This window comes from Taudactylus pleione, unplaced genomic scaffold, assembly GCF_031769625.1.
Source record: "Taudactylus pleione unplaced genomic scaffold, aTauple2 ptg000404l, whole genome shotgun sequence".
NCBI classification, from domain to species: Eukaryota; Metazoa; Chordata; class Amphibia; order Anura; family Myobatrachidae; genus Taudactylus; species Taudactylus pleione.
Window position 1 is genome coordinate 360,768 of NW_028284806.1, and position 20,569 is coordinate 381,336.

The 20,569-nt window shown below is 48.2% G+C and overlaps 2 protein-coding genes across 2 annotated transcripts in view; one reads left to right on the forward strand and one right to left on the reverse strand.

Moving 5' to 3' along the window:
• Positions 1-20,569, reverse strand: part of LOC148506438 (gastrula zinc finger protein XlCGF66.1-like) — a 104,996-nt gene that overhangs the window by 23,333 nt on the left and 61,094 nt on the right. The gene's annotated exons all lie outside the window — the stretch shown is intronic.
• Positions 1-20,569, forward strand: part of LOC148506439 (uncharacterized) — a 127,842-nt gene that overhangs the window by 15,003 nt on the left and 92,270 nt on the right. The window contains 4 exon segments of the mRNA XM_088446744.1: positions 5,657-5,739; positions 5,856-5,953; positions 7,804-7,900; positions 12,042-13,080. Of these exon segments, the coding sequence (XP_088302870.1) occupies positions 5,709-5,739; positions 5,856-5,953; positions 7,804-7,900; positions 12,042-13,080 (1,265 nt within the window). The 5' untranslated portion in view covers positions 5,657-5,708.

Consider the following 20,569-nt stretch of genomic DNA (forward strand, 5'->3'; position numbering starts at 1 on the left):
TTCCTATTACTCATCCCAATGTCCCCACTTATCCCCATCTCTTCCTATTACTCATCCCAATGTCCCCACTTATCCCTCTCTCTTCCTATTACTCATCCCAATGTCCCCACTTATCTCTATCTCTTACTAGTACTCATCCCAATGTCCTCCACTTATCCCTATCTCTTCCTAGTACTCATCCCAATGTCCCCACTTATCTCTATCTCTTCCTAGTACTCATCCCAATGTCCTCCACTTATCCCTCTCTCTTCCTATTACTCATCCCAATGTCCCCCACTTATCCCTATCTCTTCCTATTACTCATCACAATGTCCTCCACTTATCTCTATCTCTTCATATTACTCATCCCAATGTCCTCCACTTATCCCTATATCTCCTATTACTCATCCCAATGTCCTCCACTTATCCCTCACTCTTCCTATTACTCATCCCAATGTCCCCACTTATCCCTATATCTCCTATTACTCATCCCAATGTCCTCCACTTATCCCTATCTCTTCCTATTACTCATCCCAATGTCCTTCACTTATCCCTATCTCTTCCTATTACTCATCCCAATGTCCTCCACTTATCCCTATATCTCCCTATTACTCATCCCAATGTCCTCCACTTATCCCTATATCTCCTAGTACTCATCCCAATGTCCTCCACTTATCCCTATCTCTTCCTATTACTCATCCCAATGTCCTTCACTTATCCCTATCTCTTCCTATTACTCATCCCAATGTCCTCCACTTATCCCTGTATCTCCCTATTACTCATCCCAATGTCCTCCACTTATCCCTATATCTCCTATTACTCATCCCAATGTCCCCACTTATCCCTATATCTCCTATTACTCATCCCAATGTCCTCCACTTATCCCTATCTCTTCTTATTACTCATCCCAATGTCCCCACTTATCCCTATATCTCCTATTACTCATCCCAATGTCCCCACTTTGCCCTATATCTCCTATTACTCATCCCAATGTCCTCCACTTATCCCTATCTCTTCTTATTACTCATCCCAATGTCCCCACTTATCCCTATATCTCTTATTACTCATTCCAATGTCCCCACTTATCCCTATATCTCCTATTACTCATCCCAATGTCCTCCACTTATCCCTCTCTTCTTATTACTCATCCCAATGTCCCCACTTATCCCTATATCTCCTATTACTCATCCCAATGTCCTCCACTTATCCCTATCTCTTCCTATTACTCATCCCAATGTCCCCACTTATCCCTATATCTCCTATTACTCATCCCAATGTCCTCCACTTATCCCTATCTCTTCCTATTACTCATCCCAATGTCCCCCACTTATCCCTATATCTCCTATTACTCATCCCAATGTCCTCCACTTATCCCTATCTCTTCCTATTACTCATCCCAATGTCCTCCACTTATCCCTATCTCTTCCTATTACTCATCCCAATGTCCTCCACTTATCGCTATATCTCCTATTACTCTTCCCAATGTCCTCCACTTATCTCTATCTCTTCCTATTACTCATCCCAATGTCCTCCACTTATCCCTATATCTCCTATTACTCATCCCAATGTCCTCCACTTATCCCTATCTGTTCCTATTACTCATCCCAATGTCCTCCACTTATCCCTCTCTCTTCCTATTACTCATCCCAATGTCCCCACTTATCCCTATATCTCCTATTACTCATCCCAATGTCCTCCACTTATCCCTATCTCTTCCTATTACTCATCCCAATGTCCTTCACTTATCCCTATATCTCCTATTACTCATCCCAATGTCCCCACTTATCCCTATATCTCCTATTACTCATCCCAATGTCCCCCACTTATCCCTATCTCTTCCTATTACTCATCCCAATGTCCTCCACTTATCCCTATCTCTTCCTATTACTCATCCCAATGTCCCCCACTTATCCCTATCTCTTCCTATTACTCATCCCAATGTCCTCCACTTATCCCTATCTCTTCCTATTACTCATCCCAATGTCCCCCACTTATCCCTATCTCTTCCTATTACTCATCCCAATGTCCCCACTTATCCCTATATCTCCTATTACTCATCCCAATGTCCCACACTTATCCCTAGCTCTTCCTATTACTCATCCCAATGTCCTCCACTTATCCCTATCTCTTCCTATTACTCATCCCAATGTCCTCCACTTATCCCTATATCTCCTATTACTCTTCCCAATGTCCTCCAGTTATCCCTATCTCTTCCTATTACTCATCCCAATGTCCTCCACTTATCCCTATCTCTTCCTATTACTCATCCCAATGTCCTCCACTTATCGCTATATCTCCTATTACTCTTCCCAATGTCCTCCACTTATCTCTATCTCTTCCTATTACTCATCCCAATGTCCTCCACTTATCTCTATCTCTTCCTATTACTCATCCCAATGTCCCCCACTTATCCCTATCTCTTCCTATTACTCATCCCAATGTCCTCCACTTATCTCTATCTCTTCCTAGTACTCATCCCAATGTCCTCCACTTATCCCTATCTCTCCCTCTTACTCATCCCAATGTCCCCACGTATCCCTATCTCTTCCTATTACTCATCCCAATGTCCCCACTTATCCCTATATCTCCTATTACTCATCCCAATGTCCTCCATTTATCCCTATCTCTTCCTATTACTCATCCCAATGTCCTCCACTTAACTCTATCTCTTCCTAGTACTCATCCCAATGTCCTCCACTTATCCCTATATCTCCTATTACTTATCCCAATGTCCTCCACTTATCCCTATCTCTTCCTATTACTCATCCCAATGTCCTCCACTTATCCCTATCTATTCCTATTTCTCATCCCAATGTCCTCCACTTATCCCCATCTCTTCCTATTACTCATCCCAATGTCCCCCACTTATCCCTATATCTCCTATTACTCATCCCAATGTCCCCACTTATCCCTATATCTCCTATTACTCATCCCAATGTCCTCCACTTATCCCTATCTCTTCCTATTACTCATCCCAATGTCCTCCACTTATCTCTATCTCTTCCTAGTACTCATCCCAATGTCCCCCACTTATCCCTATATCTCCTATTACTCATCCCAATGTCCTCCACTTATCCCTATCTCTTCCTATTACTCATCCCAATGTCCCCCACTTATCCCTATATCTCCTATTACTCATCCCAATGTCCCCCACTTATATCTATCTCTTCCTAGTACTCATCCCAATGTCCTCCACTTATCCCTATCTCTTCCTATTACTCATCCCAATGTCCCCACTTATCCCTATCTCTTCCTATTACTCATCCCAATGTCCCCACTTATCCCTATATCTCCTATTACTCATCCCAATGTCCTCCACTTATCCCTATCTCTTCCTATTACTCATCCCAATGTCCCCCACTTATCCCTATATCTCCTATTACTCATCCCAATGTCCTCCACTTATCCCTATCTCTTCCTATTACTCATCCCAATGTCCTCCACTTATCCCTATCTCTTCCTATTACTCATCCCAATGTCCTCCACTTATCGCTATATCTCCTATTACTCTTCCCAATGTCCTCCACTTATCTCTATCTCTTCCTATTACTCATCCCAATGTCCTCCACTTATCCCTATATCTCCTATTACTCATCCCAATGTCCTCCACTTATCCCTATCTGTTCCTATTACTCATCCCAATGTCCTCCACTTATCCCTCTCTCTTCCTATTACTCATCCCAATGTCCCCACTTATCCCTATATCTCCTATTACTCATCCCAATGTCCTCCACTTATCCCTATCTCTTCCTATTACTCATCCCAATGTCCTTCACTTATCCCTATATCTCCTATTACTCATCCCAATGTCCCCACTTATCCCTATATCTCCTATTACTCATCCCAATGTCCCCCACTTATCCCTATCTCTTCCTATTACTCATCCCAATGTCCTCCACTTATCCCTATCTCTTCCTATTACTCATCCCAATGTCCCCCACTTATCCCTATCTCTTCCTATTACTCATCCCAATGTCCTCCACTTATCCCTATCTCTTCCTATTACTCATCCCAATGTCCCCCACTTATCCCTATCTCTTCCTATTACTCATCCCAATGTCCCCACTTATCCCTATATCTCCTATTACTCATCCCAATGTCCCACACTTATCCCTAGCTCTTCCTATTACTCATCCCAATGTCCTCCACTTATCCCTATCTCTTCCTATTACTCATCCCAATGTCCTCCACTTATCCCTATATCTCCTATTACTCTTCCCAATGTCCTCCAGTTATCCCTATCTCTTCCTATTACTCATCCCAATGTCCTCCACTTATCCCTATCTCTTCCTATTACTCATCCCAATGTCCTCCACTTATCGCTATATCTCCTATTACTCTTCCCAATGTCCTCCACTTATCTCTATCTCTTCCTATTACTCATCCCAATGTCCCCCACTTATCCCTATCTTTTCCTATTACTCATCCCAATGTCCTCCACTTATCTCTATCTCTTCCTAGTACTCATCCCAATGTCCTCCACTTATCTCTATCTCTCCCTCTTACTCATCCCAATGTCCCCACGTATCCCTATCTCTTCCTATTACTCATCCCAATGTCCCCACTTATCCCTATATCTCCTATTACTCATCCCAATGTCCTCCATTTATCCCTATCTCTTCCTATTACTCATCCCAATGTCCTCCACTTAACTCTATCTCTTCCTAGTACTCATCCCAATGTCCTCCACTTATCCCTATATCTCCTATTACTTATCCCAATGTCCTCCACTTATCCCTATCTCTTCCTATTACTCATCCCAATGTCCTCCACTTATCCCTATCTATTCCTATTTCTCATCCCAATGTCCTCCACTTATCCCCATCTCTTCCTATTACTCATCCCAATGTCCCCCACTTATCCCTATATCTCCTATTACTCATCCCAATGTCCCCACTTATCCCTATATCTCCTATTACTCTTCCCAATGTCCTCCACTTATCCCTATCTCTTCCTATTACTCATCCCAATGTCCTCCACTTATCTCTATCTCTTCCTAGTACTCATCCCAATGTCCCCCACTTATCCCTATATCTCCTATTACTCATCCCAATGTCCTCCACTTATCCCTATCTCTTCCTATTACTCATCCCAATGTCCCCCACTTATCCCTATATCTCCTATTACTCATCCCAATGTCCCCCACTTATATCTATCTCTTCCTAGTACTCATCCCAATGTCCTCCACTTATCCCTATCTCTTCCTATTACTCATCCCAATGTCCCCACTTATCCCTATCTCTTCCTATTACTCATCCCAATGTCCCCACTTATCCCTATATCTCCTATTACTTATCCCAATCTCTTCCTATTACTTATCCCCATCTCTTCCTATTACTCATCCCAATGTCCCCCACTTATCCCTATATCTCCTATTACTCATCCCAATGTCCTCCACTTATCTCTATCTTTTCCTATTACTCATCCCAATGTCCTCCACTTATCCCTATATCTCCTATTACTCATCCCAATGTCCTCCACTTATCCCTATATCTCCTATTACCCATCCCAATGTCCTCCATTTATCCCTATCTCTTCCTATTACTCATCCCAATGTCCTCCACTTATCCCTATCTCTTCCTATTACTCATCGTCCCAATATCCTCTTATTACTCATCGTCCCAATATCCTCCTAGTACTCATCGTCCCAATATCCTCTTATTACTAATCCCTACAGATAGGAGGACTGAGCAGGACAGTTGAAGGAGGGTCTTTACAAGGACGTGATTATGGAGAATCACCAGCCCCTCACATCACTGGGTAAGAGGAGACTGTCATGTATTGTAATGGAGAGAGCAGCTATGAGGCCAGCTATATACACATCATCTGATAATCACATATATACAGTGTAATCAGTCACCGTGTGTCTCCTACAGATGGGGCTACTAACAGGAATACCCCAGAGAGATGTCCCGGTCCTCTTTATTCCCAGGATGATACAGAGGAGGATGACAACATCCCGCATGATTATCAGGTAGGTGGAATTGGGGATCTCCTAAACCTGCCAACGTAATACTACATGTTTGTAGAAATTCTAAACAGAAGCTGCTATAACTGGTCTTTGAAATGGTGCTAAGTGAATTGCACATAATATGAAATAATACTACTGCAAATAGAAAAACAGCACTTCGAAAAATCAGAGATCTAAGGGCCTTATTCATAGAGGGACGCACTGCTGATGTTTACGCAGTCGAGCGATTATCGGTGATCTGCGCGTCCATTTCCATCACCGTCTCCACTCGTAGTGAGGATTTATTCGCAAAGCAATTGACAGGCAGGGACCTTTTGTGGGCGTCTACGGTGGAAGGGGCGTGGCAACAGAAACTTGGGCTTGTCATGACCGTTTTCGGGGCAGCAGTGCCCTCCTAGGTGAGTAGCGGTTTACTGCTGGCTATCCCCCCCATTCACAGTACACTTGTGGAGTCATGGACACTGACCTTAGCCAGTGCAAGAGAGGAGGCCTGCGTTCCCTATAGTGTTAGCCTGGGGTTAGTTGTGATCTCCTGGAATATTTGAGGCCTTGCCCCTGAAGGGATTTCTGTTGTAGTCACTTCAGGAAAGACTAGCAATGGTGTTTGTATTGTCTCCATGTCTGCCTAATATCGGATTGTGAAGGCCAAAACCTTTAGCACTTGTTACATAAACCTATCGAGCCTGATGAGCATCGAAAACTCTTCCCGGGTTCCTTCGAGACACCCTTTGATCTGTCATTGCAGGCAATGACCAAGTGTATACTCTGGTTTATGTTTCTTATATAGGCAGACCTTTACCTCCCAGCCCCTCTACACCTTCGGAACCTCCCTCAGTGGCACCCCCCCACCCAGCGGCTGCAGAGAAGAAGGACCACCGTTACATCCAGCAGTGCCAGCGGTGTATTCCATGGAGCAGCCATCGGGGAAATGTAAAGACCGCAGCGCCTCTGCCCCTCCCTGTCTCCTGATTATGCATATCGATTGTCTGATATATCTCAATAATAGAGATATTAGTGCAGAAGGTTAATTCGATATATCGTACGAGGCCCGATCAGCTGCCGTGCTATATAGTTCTCAGGCCGATTCTGATGTCATGACAGCAGCCCCCGTCCCCTTACCTCCTGTAGACTACAACTGTGTAGCTGTAAATATCGATATTAATAATTTGTATATGGCGAGCCCGTGTCGAGCAAAAATATCGATACTGTACCGCCGATTCAGGAATGACAATTTATATAAGTCCTAAATCATTTAAAAATGTTTAACATGCATTTGAGAACAAAATTCTAAATTTATCGTATAATTGTGTTTAAATTATATATTTATATTTAATATTATATATATATTTATATTTAAAAATATATATATTTTTTTTAGAATAAAATAGTGTTTAACTTAATTTAAACATTAAAAAAATATTTCTAGGCGGGTTTTGGAAAAATAGCCATTTATAAGTGGCAATGGTGATATAAATTACATAAAAAGAATATATTAAATAGATAATTTTTCTTGCCCCACTGTATGTATAGTAGACGTCATAGCGCAGTTTTAAGCCCGTGTAAAAGCACTGCGCGATAGACCGAATGCTTTCTTATCGGTCACAGAAATCCACAGTGGCTTCTGATATATTATTAATAATTTACAGTAGGTTTTGTATTATTCCATTATAATACACAACTTCTCATTGATTATTCACATTTACAGGAGATCATACATATATTATTGACATCACTTGTGTATTAAATAGATATTATTTACAGTAGAGTCACTCGGGTATATTGTAAAGTTTTGGGTTTTTTTTATTCATGAATTTTAGGTCTGTATTAAGCATAGTATTTTGTGGGTTATTTAGGTTGAAGATTTGATTGATATTAAAGTTATAGAGGAAGAAGAGGAGATAGGTGATCTGCAGTGTAAGGAGGAGGAAATCCCTACAGATATCAGCACAGGTGAGTAATAATCACTAAGTACAGAACAGTCTCATATTCTCCTTGTTCTGTCACTACAGCACTCTCTTATCCTACACCCTCCTCTGTCACTACAGCACTCTCTTATCCTACACCCTCCTCTGTCACTACAGCACTCTCTTATCCAACACCCACCTCTGTCACTACAGCACTCTCTTATCCTACACCCTCCTCTGTCACTACAGCACTCTCTTATCCTACACCCTCCTCTGTCACTACAGCCATCTCTTATCCTACACCCTCCTCTGTCACTACAGCACTCTCTTATCCTACACCCTCCTCTGTCACTACAGCCATCTCTTATCCTACACCCTCCTCTGTCACTACAGCCATCTCTTATCCTACACCCTCCTCTGTCACTACAGCACTCTCTTATCCTACACCCTCCTCTGTCACTACAGCAATCTCTTATCCTACACCCTCCTCTGTCACTACAGCAATCTCTTATCCTACACCCTCCTCTGTCACTACAGCAATCTCTTATCCTACACCCTCCTCTGTCACTACAGCACTCTCTTATCCTACACCCTCCTCTGTCACTACAGCACTCTCTTATCCTACACCCTCCTCTGTCACTACAGCAATCTCTTATCCTACACCCTCCTCTGTCACTACAGCACTCTCTTATCCTACACCCTCCTCTGTCACTACAGCCATCTCTTATCCTACACCCTCCTCTGTCACTACAGCAATCTCTTATCCTACACCCTCCTCTGTCACTACAGCCATCTCTTATCCTACACCCTCCTCTGTCACTACAGCACTCTCTTATCCTACACCCTCCTCTGTCACTACAGCAATCTCTTATCCTACACCCTCCTCTGTCACTACAGCAATCTCTTATCCTACACCCTCCTCTGTCACTACAGCCATCTCTTATCCTACACCCTCCTCTGTCACTACAGCCATCTCTTATCCTACACCCTCCTCTGTCACTACAGCACTCTCTTATCCTACACCCTCCTCTGTCACTACAGCAATCTCTTATCCTACACCCTCCTCTGTCACTACAGCAATCTCTTATCCTACACCCTCCTCTGTCACTACAGCAATCTCTTATCCTACACCCTCCTCTGTCACTACAGCACTCTCTTATCCTACACCCTCCTCTGTCACTACAGCCATCTCTTATCCTACACCCTCCTCTGTCACTACAGCACTCTCTTATCCTACACCCTCCTCTGTCACTACAGCAATCTCTTATCCTACACCCTCCTCTGTCACTACAGCACTCTCTTATCCTACACCCTCCTCTGTCACTACAGCCATCTCTTATCCTACACCCTCCTCTGTCACTACAGCAATCTCTTATCCTACACTCTCCTCTGTCACTACAGCCATCTCTTATCCTACACCCTCCTCTGTCACTACAGCAATCTCTTATCCTACACCCTCCTCTGTCACTACAGCCATCTCTTATCCTACACCCTCCTCTGTCACTACAGCACTCTCTTATCCTACACCCTCCTCTGTCACTACAGCAATCTCTTATCCTACACCCTCCTCTGTCACTACAGCAATCTCTTATCCTACACCCTCCTCTGTCACTACAGCCATCTCTTATCCTACACCCTCCTCTGTCACTACAGCCATCTCTTATCCTACACCCTCCTCTGTCACTACAGCACTCTCTTATCCTACACCCTCCTCTGTCACTACAGCATTCTCTTATCCTACACCCTCCTCTGTCACTACAGCCATCTCTTATCCTACACCCTCCTCTGTTACTACAACCATCTCTTATCCTACACCTTCCTCTATCACTACTACAGCCATCTCTTATCCTACACCCTCCTCTGTCACTACAGCCATCTCTTATCCTACACCCTCCTTTGTCACTACTACAGCAATCTCTTATCCTACACCCCCCTCTGTCACTACAGCACTCTCTTATCCTACATCCTCCTCTGTCACTACAGCAATCTCTTATCCTACACCTTCCTCTGTCACTACAACAATCTCTTATCCTACGCCCTCCTCTGTCACTACAGCACTCTCTTATCCTTCATCCTCCTCTGTCACTACAGCAATCTCTTATCCTACACCCTCCTCTGTCAATACAGACTAAGGAGGGAAAGTTTCTGCCCAGTGGGGGGAATCAGGAGCCATCAGCCCCTATTATACTCCTGATCTCCCCCTCACATCTTGTCACTGTGTGTTACCAGCCCAGAGATCTGACCAGTCTCCTTCCCACACTCTCTGGTGTATCTCATACATCAGGAGCCATCAGCCTTTATTATACTCCTGCTCTCCCCCTCATATCATGTCACTGTGTGTTACAGCCCAGAGATCTGACCAGTCTCCTCCCCACACTGTCTGGTGTATCTCATACATCAGGAACCATCAGCAACAGCCCGTATTATACTCCTGCTCTCCCCCTCACATCATGTCACTGTGTGTTACCAGCCCAGAGATCTGACCAGTCTCCTCCCCACACTCTCTGGTGTATCTCATACATTAGGAGCCATCAGCCCCTATTATACTCCTGCTCTCCCCCTCATATCATGTCACTGTGTGTTACCAGCCCAGAGATCTGACCAGTCTCCTCCCCACACTGTCTGGTGTATCTCATACATCAGGAACCATCAGCATCAGCCCGTATTATACTCCTGCTCTCCCCCTCACATCATGTCACTGTGTGTTACCAGCCCAGAGATCTGACAAGTCTTCTCCCCACACTCTCTGGTGTATCTCATACATCAGGAGCCATCAGCCCCTATTATACTCCTGCTCTCCCCCTCACATCATGTCACTGTGTGTTACCAGCCCAGAGATCTGACCAGTCTCCTCCCCACACTCTCTGGTGTATCTCATACATTAGGAGCCATCAGTCCCTATTATACTCCTGCTCTCCCCCTCATATCATGTCACTGTGTGTTACCAGCCCAGAGATCTGACCAGTCTCCTCCCCACACTGTCTGGTGTATCTCATACATCAGGAACCATCAGCCCGTATTATACTCCTGCTCTCCCCCTCACATCATGTCACTGTGTGTTACCAGCCCAGAGATCTGACCAGTCTTCTCCCCACACTCTCTGGTGTATTTCATACATCAGGAGCCATCAGCCCCTATTATACTCCTGCTCTCCCCCTCACATAATGTCACTGTGTGTTACCAGCCCAGAGATCTGACCAATCTTCTCCCCACACTCTCTGGTGTATCTCATACATCAGGAGCCATCAGCCCCTATTATACTCCTGCTCTCCCCCTCACATCATGTCACTGTGTGTTACCAGCCCAGAGATCTGACCAGTCTTCTCCCCACACTCTCTGGTGTATCTCATACATCAGGAGCCATCGGCCCCTATTATACTCCTGCTCTCCCCCTCACATCATGTCACTGTGAGTTACCAGCCCAGAGATCTGACCAGTCTCCTCCCCACACTGTCTGGTGTATCTCATACATCTGGAACCATCAGCATCAGCCCGTATTATACTCCTGCTCTCCCCCTCACATCATGTCACTGTGTGTTACCAGCCCAGAGATCTGACCAGTCTTCTCCCCACACTCTCTGGTGTATCTCATACATCAGGAGCCATCAGCCCCTATTATACTCCTGCTCTCCCCCTCACATCATGTCACTGTGTGTTACCATCCCAGAGATCTGACCAGTCTCCTCCCCACACTCTCTGGTGTATCTCATACATTAGGAGCCATCAGCCCCTATTATACTCCTGCTCTCCCCCTCACATCATGTCACTGTGTGTTACCAGCCCAGAGATCTGACCAGTCTCCTCCCCACACTCTCTCTAGTTATTTTGCATACATCTCAGCACTGGGGGCTTCAGCCGGATCTTTATTTACTGGGCCAGGAGACTTATTGGGATTCATTTTTTAATCCTGTGATCATCTGTGTGGTTGAGCACAAGTGACATTACCAGCGCTCCTACCTGACTAGTTTTAAATACATGTGATAAACAGTATTTTATATCTCTAGTCACCAAGATGTCTGCACAAATACATTTCCAGTATTCAGTTATCATTACAATGTTCCATGTAAAGATCATATACTGTATGTACATTTAGAATTAGAATAAAGTGATCACAAAATGTAGCACGAAGAATAGTGTGGCCATTACTTCTAATTGGAAAAGCTTCCATAAATCTACTTTATTCCCAGCAGATGGACCCAGCAGCAGGAACCCCTCGGAGGAACATCTCGTTGTATCGCCAGAATGTAAAGTAGAAGATAAGGACATCTCACGAGATTCTCCGGGAGATAATATTATTACCCTAACTATACAGCCGGAACTGCACAGCGCATTTATAATATCCGAGGAATGTTCTTCTGATAAATCAGATATTGCCCCACGTAGGGGTAGGATTTTTCCCTGTTCTGAATGTGGTAAATGTTTTGCCCGTAAGTCGTATCTCATTGCCCACCAGAGAATACACGCAGGTGAGAAGCCATTTCCGTGTTTGGATTGTGGGAAAGGCTTTAAGCAAAAATCCGATCTCGTGAGACATCAGCGCATTCACTCCAGGCAAAAGCCGTTCCCGTGTTCTCACTGCGAGAAGAGCTTCACCCAGAAATCAGATCTTCTAACACATCAGATAATTCATACCGGACAGAAGCCGTTCCCGTGTTCGCACTGCGGGAAGAGCTTCACCCAGCAATCAGATCTTATAACACATCAGATAATCCACACCAGACCGAAGCCGTTTCCATGTACTGAGTGCGGGAAAAGTTTCGCTAGCAAACCGGCACTGCTTAGCCATCAGAAAATTCACATGGTGGAGACGCCGTTCCAGTGCTCGCAATGCGGGAAATACTTTGTAAAGAAGTCCCATCTCGTTTATCACCTGAGGATTCACATGGGCGAAAAGCCATTTTCATGCTATGAGTGCGGGAAGTGTTTCACCCAGAAGTCCGATCTGGTTATACACCAGCGGATCCACACCGGCGAGAAGCCGTTCACCTGTTCCGATTGTGGGAAATGTTTTACACACAAAACAATGCTGATTAACCATCAGCGAATCCACACGGGGGAAAGGCCCTTTCTGTGCACCGAGTGCGACAAATGTTTCTTCCGGAAAGCAAATCTAGTTTATCATCAAAGAATCCACACCGGTGAGAAGCCTTTTCCGTGTTCGGATTGCAACAGATGTTTTAAGCAGAAATCGGACCTGATAAAACATCTGAGCGTTCACAAAGATTAGAGACCGTTTCCACGTTCTGAGTGCGGGAAACGTTTCACAAAGATTTTGAACCCTAATGAACGCTGAAAAATTCTCTAACTACAAAAAGCTAAAACAAATACAAAAGAAGGCTGAATAAAAAGTACCCTAAAACAAGTACATTTCAAAAGGCAAAAAAAAGGTACTGTATAGCTTTACAATGTATTCAAATAAGTGTACATGACATCACTACATAATAAATACATCATGCAGATTTATGGTATAGTGTTGGAGAAATGTTTATAATAACTATTATTTTGTAGCACATTTTAGTTACTTAGTTTGTATATGTGCTATAGATGGTTAGTCCCTTTAGAGGTTAGAAGAATGTACAGTGTGCTTTCTGCCATGTGATGGTCAGTTTGATACGAGAATGTTAGTTAAAAATACACACAGCAGCATTCAAAGGGTTAACACAGATTGCCCTTGACTGAAGTTATCACAGGATTAGTATGGCTAAGCAATAAAAAACATATGGATGTGTTAATGTAACAAGGACAAAATATATTCAATTTTAGATTGAATATCTTTGCTGCTGAGGGTTTTTCTTACCTCTGTACTTTGAACCTACTTTGGCCCTTGTCAGGCTGATCACATTTCATCAATATTGGTAATTTGTTACGGCTTAAGCCTCTGATGAAGCCGTGGGTGGAGCCACGGGGAAACGCGTCAGCCATTGTTACACTCTCACTCATTCTTCATGGAGCGATCCACGAACACGAATTTGGATAAATGGCACTATCACTAAGAGCTGCTATTTGTTGCGAGGTAACAGGACTCTACCTCCTATGCCCGCCTGTCACGCTGGTACATCTGCTCGGCTGCAGTCACGAGTCGGTACACCATACCGGGGCAGTACAGCTGCACGGAGGAAATTACCACTTCTCACTCACAGGCTTCCCTATTAGGGATTCCACTCAGCCTGCTATACACGTCTGCTCCCATAATACCAGATTTACAGCTGAAGCTACGAGCATATTACACTGGAGGTTTACAGTCGCACGGAGGAAATTACCATCCCTCACTTATAGGCTTCCCTGCACGGGATTTAATTCAGCCTGCCACGCACGTTACACCTGCTCCCACACTACCGGATTCACAGCCGATGGTGACCCTATAGCCTGTTATACAAACTTGACTGAATGAAATTCAGAGTTAGCATGACAGCACCTATTACTGTCTATCAGCCACAGGAACTTGGGATATTATTCCCTCATCTATTAAGCATAAATAGGAGACCTTCGTTCCCGGAGGGCACTACTCTGACTCCAGCTTATTAGTGTTTATATATCATATTTTCCTGTGGGCTTGAATATTGATTATTGCCTTGCGTATCATTCTGTGTTCATATTCAGTAAGATATTAACCTATTGCTTCCGCTTTTAAACATAAATGTTTTTATTAGATATTATTAAAATTACCTGACAGTGACTCTGGCGCGGCTGTTCTGTGTTCATGCTGGTCATTGTGAGAACCAACGTCAATACAAAAATAAAAACATGAACAAGTTGACTTCATCTCGGGAGGGCACAGTAAAATGCAGTCGTAGGTAAGAAAGGAAGAGCTAGGGTCAAGAGCTAACAATCGTATTCCTCTGTACCCTCACAGAACCAGAGATATATCCAAAAACATTGAGGGCGAATGGGACGCAGAATGTTTCCAAAATATTTTCTTCTTAATATACCATAACATTGTCCCTTAATTTACAAAAATAGATGAGCTGCAGACTGTCAGACACCTCGGCGCCAGCTGGTTCATTGGCTGGTGTAATAGTCTTTCAGGGGGCTGCAGGCTTTAGCTTTGCCGAATTTTCCGACCAATATTGACAGTGGATGGACTTTTTCAAGCAGACAAACGCCCAACTCTTCTTATTTTTTTTATTTTTTGGACTTTATTGAGTTTTTTGCAAGGTAGGGTGGGGGTATGAGAGGAAATAGGGGACAAGGAGACTAGTGGCCGATAGAACAATGACAAGGGGTACCTGGAACAGCTCCCTCTCCAGTAACAAAAAAATATAAGGGAGCCTCAAGTAGTCTGGTGGGGACAAGATACCATCTCTAGAAACTCTTTATTGGGTATTTAGTAACAAGAAAAGGACAAACGGCTAAGGCCTAGGTAGAGGACAAAGTAAAATTATCTCTGAAAGCCAAAGATTCCTTAAAGTACTGCCAACTAAACAAAGTGTCTCTAAAAAACTCATATTTACCACCCGCAGAGGTCAGTATATACTATCGTCCATGCCCATGACAAATATCTATTTTAGCCAAACCAGTCTGATACAGATAAAAGAAAGGAGGAACGCCAGCCAGCTTTAATGACTGCCTTGGCACAATAGGGATTTCTTATATTTCGAAAGAGACAGTGATGATAAGTGAAAGAGACAAGTTGTTGACTCTCGCAAACTGTAGTGCAGGTATTGGCGTGGCACATGACCTGTAGGGTAAAAGCATGGATATCCTTAAAACATGGACTGTAATGGGGGATTTTGGGAACCTCTGCTATAGTCTATAAACATTTACTAAGAGGGTGGTAAGGCATTACATTGCAACATGTGAAGCCATACTGTAACATCTAATCAGCTGAGTGTCATTATCTTCTATATTAAACTTTGGAGATAATGTGAGATGTTCATCCGTCATTGTCTCCATCTGCTGGGAAATATGGATGTTTCCATTACAAATGTTTTTCTGATGAAAATGAGAAAAGGTCTTGATTCAGAGATGTATGCAGCTAATGCCGGGTGCTGCAGCCTCTGTGTATGCAGCTAATGCCGGTGCAGCTAATGCCGGGTGCTGCTGCCTCTGTGTATGCAGCTATTGCCGGTGCCGCCTCTGTGTATGCAGCTAATGCCGGGTGCTGCCGCCTCTGTGTATGCAGCTAATGCCGGTGCTGCCGCCTCTGTGTATGCAGCTAATGCCGGTGCTGCCGCCTCTGTGTATGCAGCTAATGCCGGTGCTGCCGCCTCTCTGTATGCAGCTAATGCCGGTGCTGCCGCCTCTGTGTATGCAGCTAATGCCGGGTGCTGCCGCCTCTGTGTATGCAGCTAATGCCGGTGCAGCTAATGCCGGTGCTGCCGCCTCTGTGCATGCAGCTAATCCCGGTGCTGCCGCTGCCTCTGTGTATGCAGCCAATGCCGGTGCTGCCGCCTCTGCGTGTGCGGCTAATGCCGGTGCTGCCGCCTCTGCGTATGCGGCTAATGCCGGTGCTGCCGCCTCTGCGTATGCGGCTAATGCCGGTGCTGCTGCCTCTGTGTATGCAGCTAATCTGTGTATGCAGCTAATGCCGGTGCTGCCGCCTCCGTGTATGCAACTAATGCCGGTGCTGCCGCCTCCGTGTATGCGGCTAATGCCGGTGCTGCCGCCTCCGTGTATGCGGCTAATGCCGGTGCTGCCGCCTCCGTGTATGCGGCTAATGCCGGTGCTGCGGCCTCCGTGTATGCGGCTAATGCCGGTGCTGCGGCCTCTGTGTATGCGGCCAATGCCGGTGCAGCTAATCTGTGTATGCGGCCAATGCCGGTGCTGCCGCCTCCGTGTATGCGGCCAATGCCGGTGCTGCGGCCTCCGTGTATGCGGCCAATGCCGGTGCTGCGGCCTCTGTGTATGCGGCCAATGCCGGTGCAGCTAATCTGTGTATGCGGCCAATGCCGGTGCTGCCGCCTCTGTGTATGCGGCCAATGCCGGAGCTGCCGCCTCTGTGTATGCGGCCAATGCAGGTGCTGCCGCCTCTGTGTATGCGGCCAATGCCGGGTGCTGCCGCCTCTGTGTATGCGGCCAATGCCGGTGCTGCCGCCTCTGTGTGTGCGGCTAATGCCGGTGCTGCTACCTCTGTGTGTGCGGCTAATGCCGGTGCTGCCGCCTCTGTGTGTGCGGCTAATGCCGGTGCTGCCGCCTCTGCGTATGCGGCTAATGCCGGTGCTGCCGCCTCTGCGTATGCGGCTAATGCCGGTGCTGCCGCCTCTGCGTATGCGGCTAATACCGGTGCTGCTGCCTCTGTGTATGCAGCTAATCTGTGTATGCAGCTAATGCCGGTGCTGCCGCCTCCGTGTATGCAACTAATGCCGGTGCTGCCGCCTCCGTGTATGCGGCTAATGCCGGTGCTGCCGCCTCCGTGTATGCGGCTAATGCCGGTGCTGCCGCCTCCGTGTATGCGGCTAATGCCGGTGCTGCCGCCTCCGTGTATGCGGCCAATGCCGGTGCTGCGGCCTCCGTGTATGCGGCCAATGCCGGTGCTGCGGCCTCCGTGTATGCGGCCAATGCCGGTGCTGCGGCCTCTGTGTATGCGGCCAATGCCGGTGCAGCTAATCTGTGTATGCGGCCAATGCCGGAGCTGCCGCCTCTGTGTATGCGGCCAATGCCGGAGCTGCCGCCTCTGTGTATGCGGCCAATGCAGGTGCTGCCGCCTCTGTGTATGCGGCCAATGCCGGGTGCTGCCTCCTCTGTGTATGCGGCCAATGCCGGTGCTGCCGCCTCTGTGTGTGTGGCTAATGCCGGTGCTGCTACCTCTGTGTGTGCGGCTAATGCCGGTGCTGCTGCCTCTGTGTGTGCGGCTAATGCCGGTGCTGCTGCCTCTGTGTATGCAGCTAATCTGTGTATGCAGCCAATGCCGGTGCTGCTGCCTCTGTGTATGCAGCCAATGCCGATGCTGCTGCCTCTGTGTATGCAGCCAATGCCGGTGCTGCCGCCTCTGTGTATGCAGCCAATGCCGGTGCTGCCGCCTCTGTGTATGCAGCCAATGCCGGTGCTGCCGCCTCTGTGTATGCAGCCAATGCCGGTGCTGCCGCCTCTGTGTATGCGGCCAATGCCGGAGCTGCCGCCTCTGTGTATGCGGCCAATGCCGGGTGCTGCCGCCTCTGTGTATGCGGCCAATGCCGGGTGCTGCCGCCTCTGTGTATGCGGCCAATGCCGGTGCTGCCGCCTCTGTGTGTGCGGCTAATGCCGGTGCTGCTGCCTCTGTGTGTGCGGCTAATGCCGGTGCTGCTACCTCTGTGTGTGCGGCTAATGCCGGTGCTGCTGCCTCTGTGTGTGCGGCTAATGCCGGTGCTGCTGCCTCTGTGTATGCAGCTAATCTGTGTATGCAGCCAATGCCGGTTCTGCTGCCTCTGTGTATGCAGCCAATGCCGATGCTGCTGCCTCTGTGTATGCAGAAAATGCCGGTGCTGCCACCTTGCAGCCAATGCCGGTGCTGCCGCCTCCGTGAATGCAGCTAATGCCGGTGCTGCGGCCTCCGTGTATGCGGCTAATGCCGGTGCTGCTGCCTCTGTGTATGCGGCTAATGCCGGTGCTGCTGCCTCTGTGTATGCAGCTAATCTGTGTATGCAGCCAATGCCGGTCCTGCCGCCTTGCAGCTAATGCCGGTGCTGCGGCCTCTGTGTATGCAGCTAATGCCGGTGCTGCGGCGTCCGTGTATGCGGCTAATGCCGGTGCTGCGGCCTCCGTGTATGCGGCCAATGCCGGTGCTGCGGCCTCCGTGTATGCGGCCAATGCCGGTGCTGCGGCCTCCGTGTATGCGGCCAATGCCGGTGCTGCGGCCTCTGTGTATGCGGCCAATGCCGGTGAAGCCGCCTCTGTGTATGCGGCCAATGCCGGTGCTGCCGCCTCTGTGTATGCGGCCAATGCCGGAGCTGCCGCCTCTGTGTATGCGGCCAATGCCGGGTGCTGCCGCCTCTGTGTATGCGGCCAATGCCGGTGCTGCCGCCTCTGTGTGTGCGGCTAATGCCGGTGCTGCTGCCTCTGTGTGTGCGGCTAATGCCGGTGCTGCTGCCTCTGTGTGTGCGGCTAATGCCGGTGCTGCTGCCTCTGTGTGTGCGGCTAATGCCGGTGCTGCTGCCTCTGTGTATGCAGCTAATCTGTGTATGCAGCCAATGCCGGTGCTGCTGCCTCTGTGTATGCAGCCAATGCCGATGCTGCTGCCTCTGTGTATGCAGCCAATGCCGGTGCTGCTGCCTCTGTGTATGCAGCCAATGCCGGTGCTGCTGCCTCTGTGTATGCAGCCAATGCCGGTGCTGCTGCCTCTGTGTATGCAGCTAATGCCGGTGCTGCCTCCGTGTATGCAGCTAATGCCGGTGCTGCTGCCTCCGTGTATGCGGCTAATGCCGGTGCTGCTGCCTCCGTGTATGCGGCTAATGCCGGTGCTGCTGCCTCTGTGTATGCAGCTAATCTGTGTATGCAGCCAATGCCGGTGCTGCCGCCTCTGTGTATGCAGCCAATGCCGGTGCTGCCGCCTCAGTGTATGCAGCCAATGCAGGTGCTGCCGCCTCTGTGTATGCAGCCAATGCCGGGTGCTGCCGCCTCTGTGTATGCAGCCAATGCCGGTGCTGCCGCCTCTGTGTATGCAGCCAATGCCGGTGCTGCCGCCTCTGTGTATGGAGCCAATGCCGGGGCTGCCGCCTCTGTGTGTGGAGCCAATGCCGGTGCTGCCGCCTCTGTGTGTGCAGCTAATGCCGGTGCTGCCGCCTCTGTGTGTGCAGCTAATGCCGGGTGCTGCCGCCTCTGTGTGTGCAGCTAATGCCGGTGCTGCTGCATCTGTGTGTGCAGCTAATGCCGGTGCTGCTGCCTTTGTTTGTGCAGCTAATGCCGGTGCTGCTGCCTCTGTGTATGCGGCTAATGCCGGTGCTGCTGCCTCTGTGTATGCGGCTAATGCCGGTGCTGCTGCCTCTGTGTATGCAGCTAATCTGTGTATGCAGCCAATGCCGATGCTGCTGCCTCTGTGTATGCAGCCAATGCCGGTGCTGCTGCCTCTGTGTATGCAGCCAATGCCGGTGCTGCTGCCTCTGTGTATGCAGCCAATGCCGGTGCTGCTGCCTCTGTGTATGCAGCCAATGCCGGTGCTGCTGCCTCTGTGTATGCAGCCAATGCCGGTGCTGCTGTGTATGCAGCTAATTCCGGTGCTGCCGCCTCTCCGCGTCTGCGGCCAATGCCGGTGCTGCCGCCTCTGTGTATGCAGCCAATGCCGGTGCTGCTGCCTCTGTGTATGCAGCCAATGCCGGTGCTGCTGCCTCTGTGTATGCAGCCAATGCCGGTGCTGCTGCCTCTGTGTATGCAGCCAATGCCGGTGCTGCTGCCTCTGTGTATGCAGCCAATGCCGGTGCTGCTGTGTATGCAGCTAATTCCGGTGCTGCCGCCTCTCCGCGTCTGCGGCCAATGCCGGTGCTGCCGCCTCCGTGTATGCGGCCAATGCCGGTGCTGCCGCCTCCGTGTATGCGGCCAATGCCGGTGCTGCTGCCTCCGTGTATGCGGCCAATGCCGGTGCTGCCGCCGCTAATCTGTGTGTGCAGCCAATGCCGGTGCTGCCGCCTCCGCGTATGCGGCTAATGCCGGTGCTGCCGCCTCCGCGTATGCGGCTAATGCCGGTGCTGCCGCCTCCGTGTATGCGGCTAATGCCGGTGCTGCCGCCTCCGTGTATGCGGCTAATGCCGGTGCAGCCGCCTCCGTGTATGCGGCTAATGCCGGTGCTGCCGCCTCCGTGTATGCG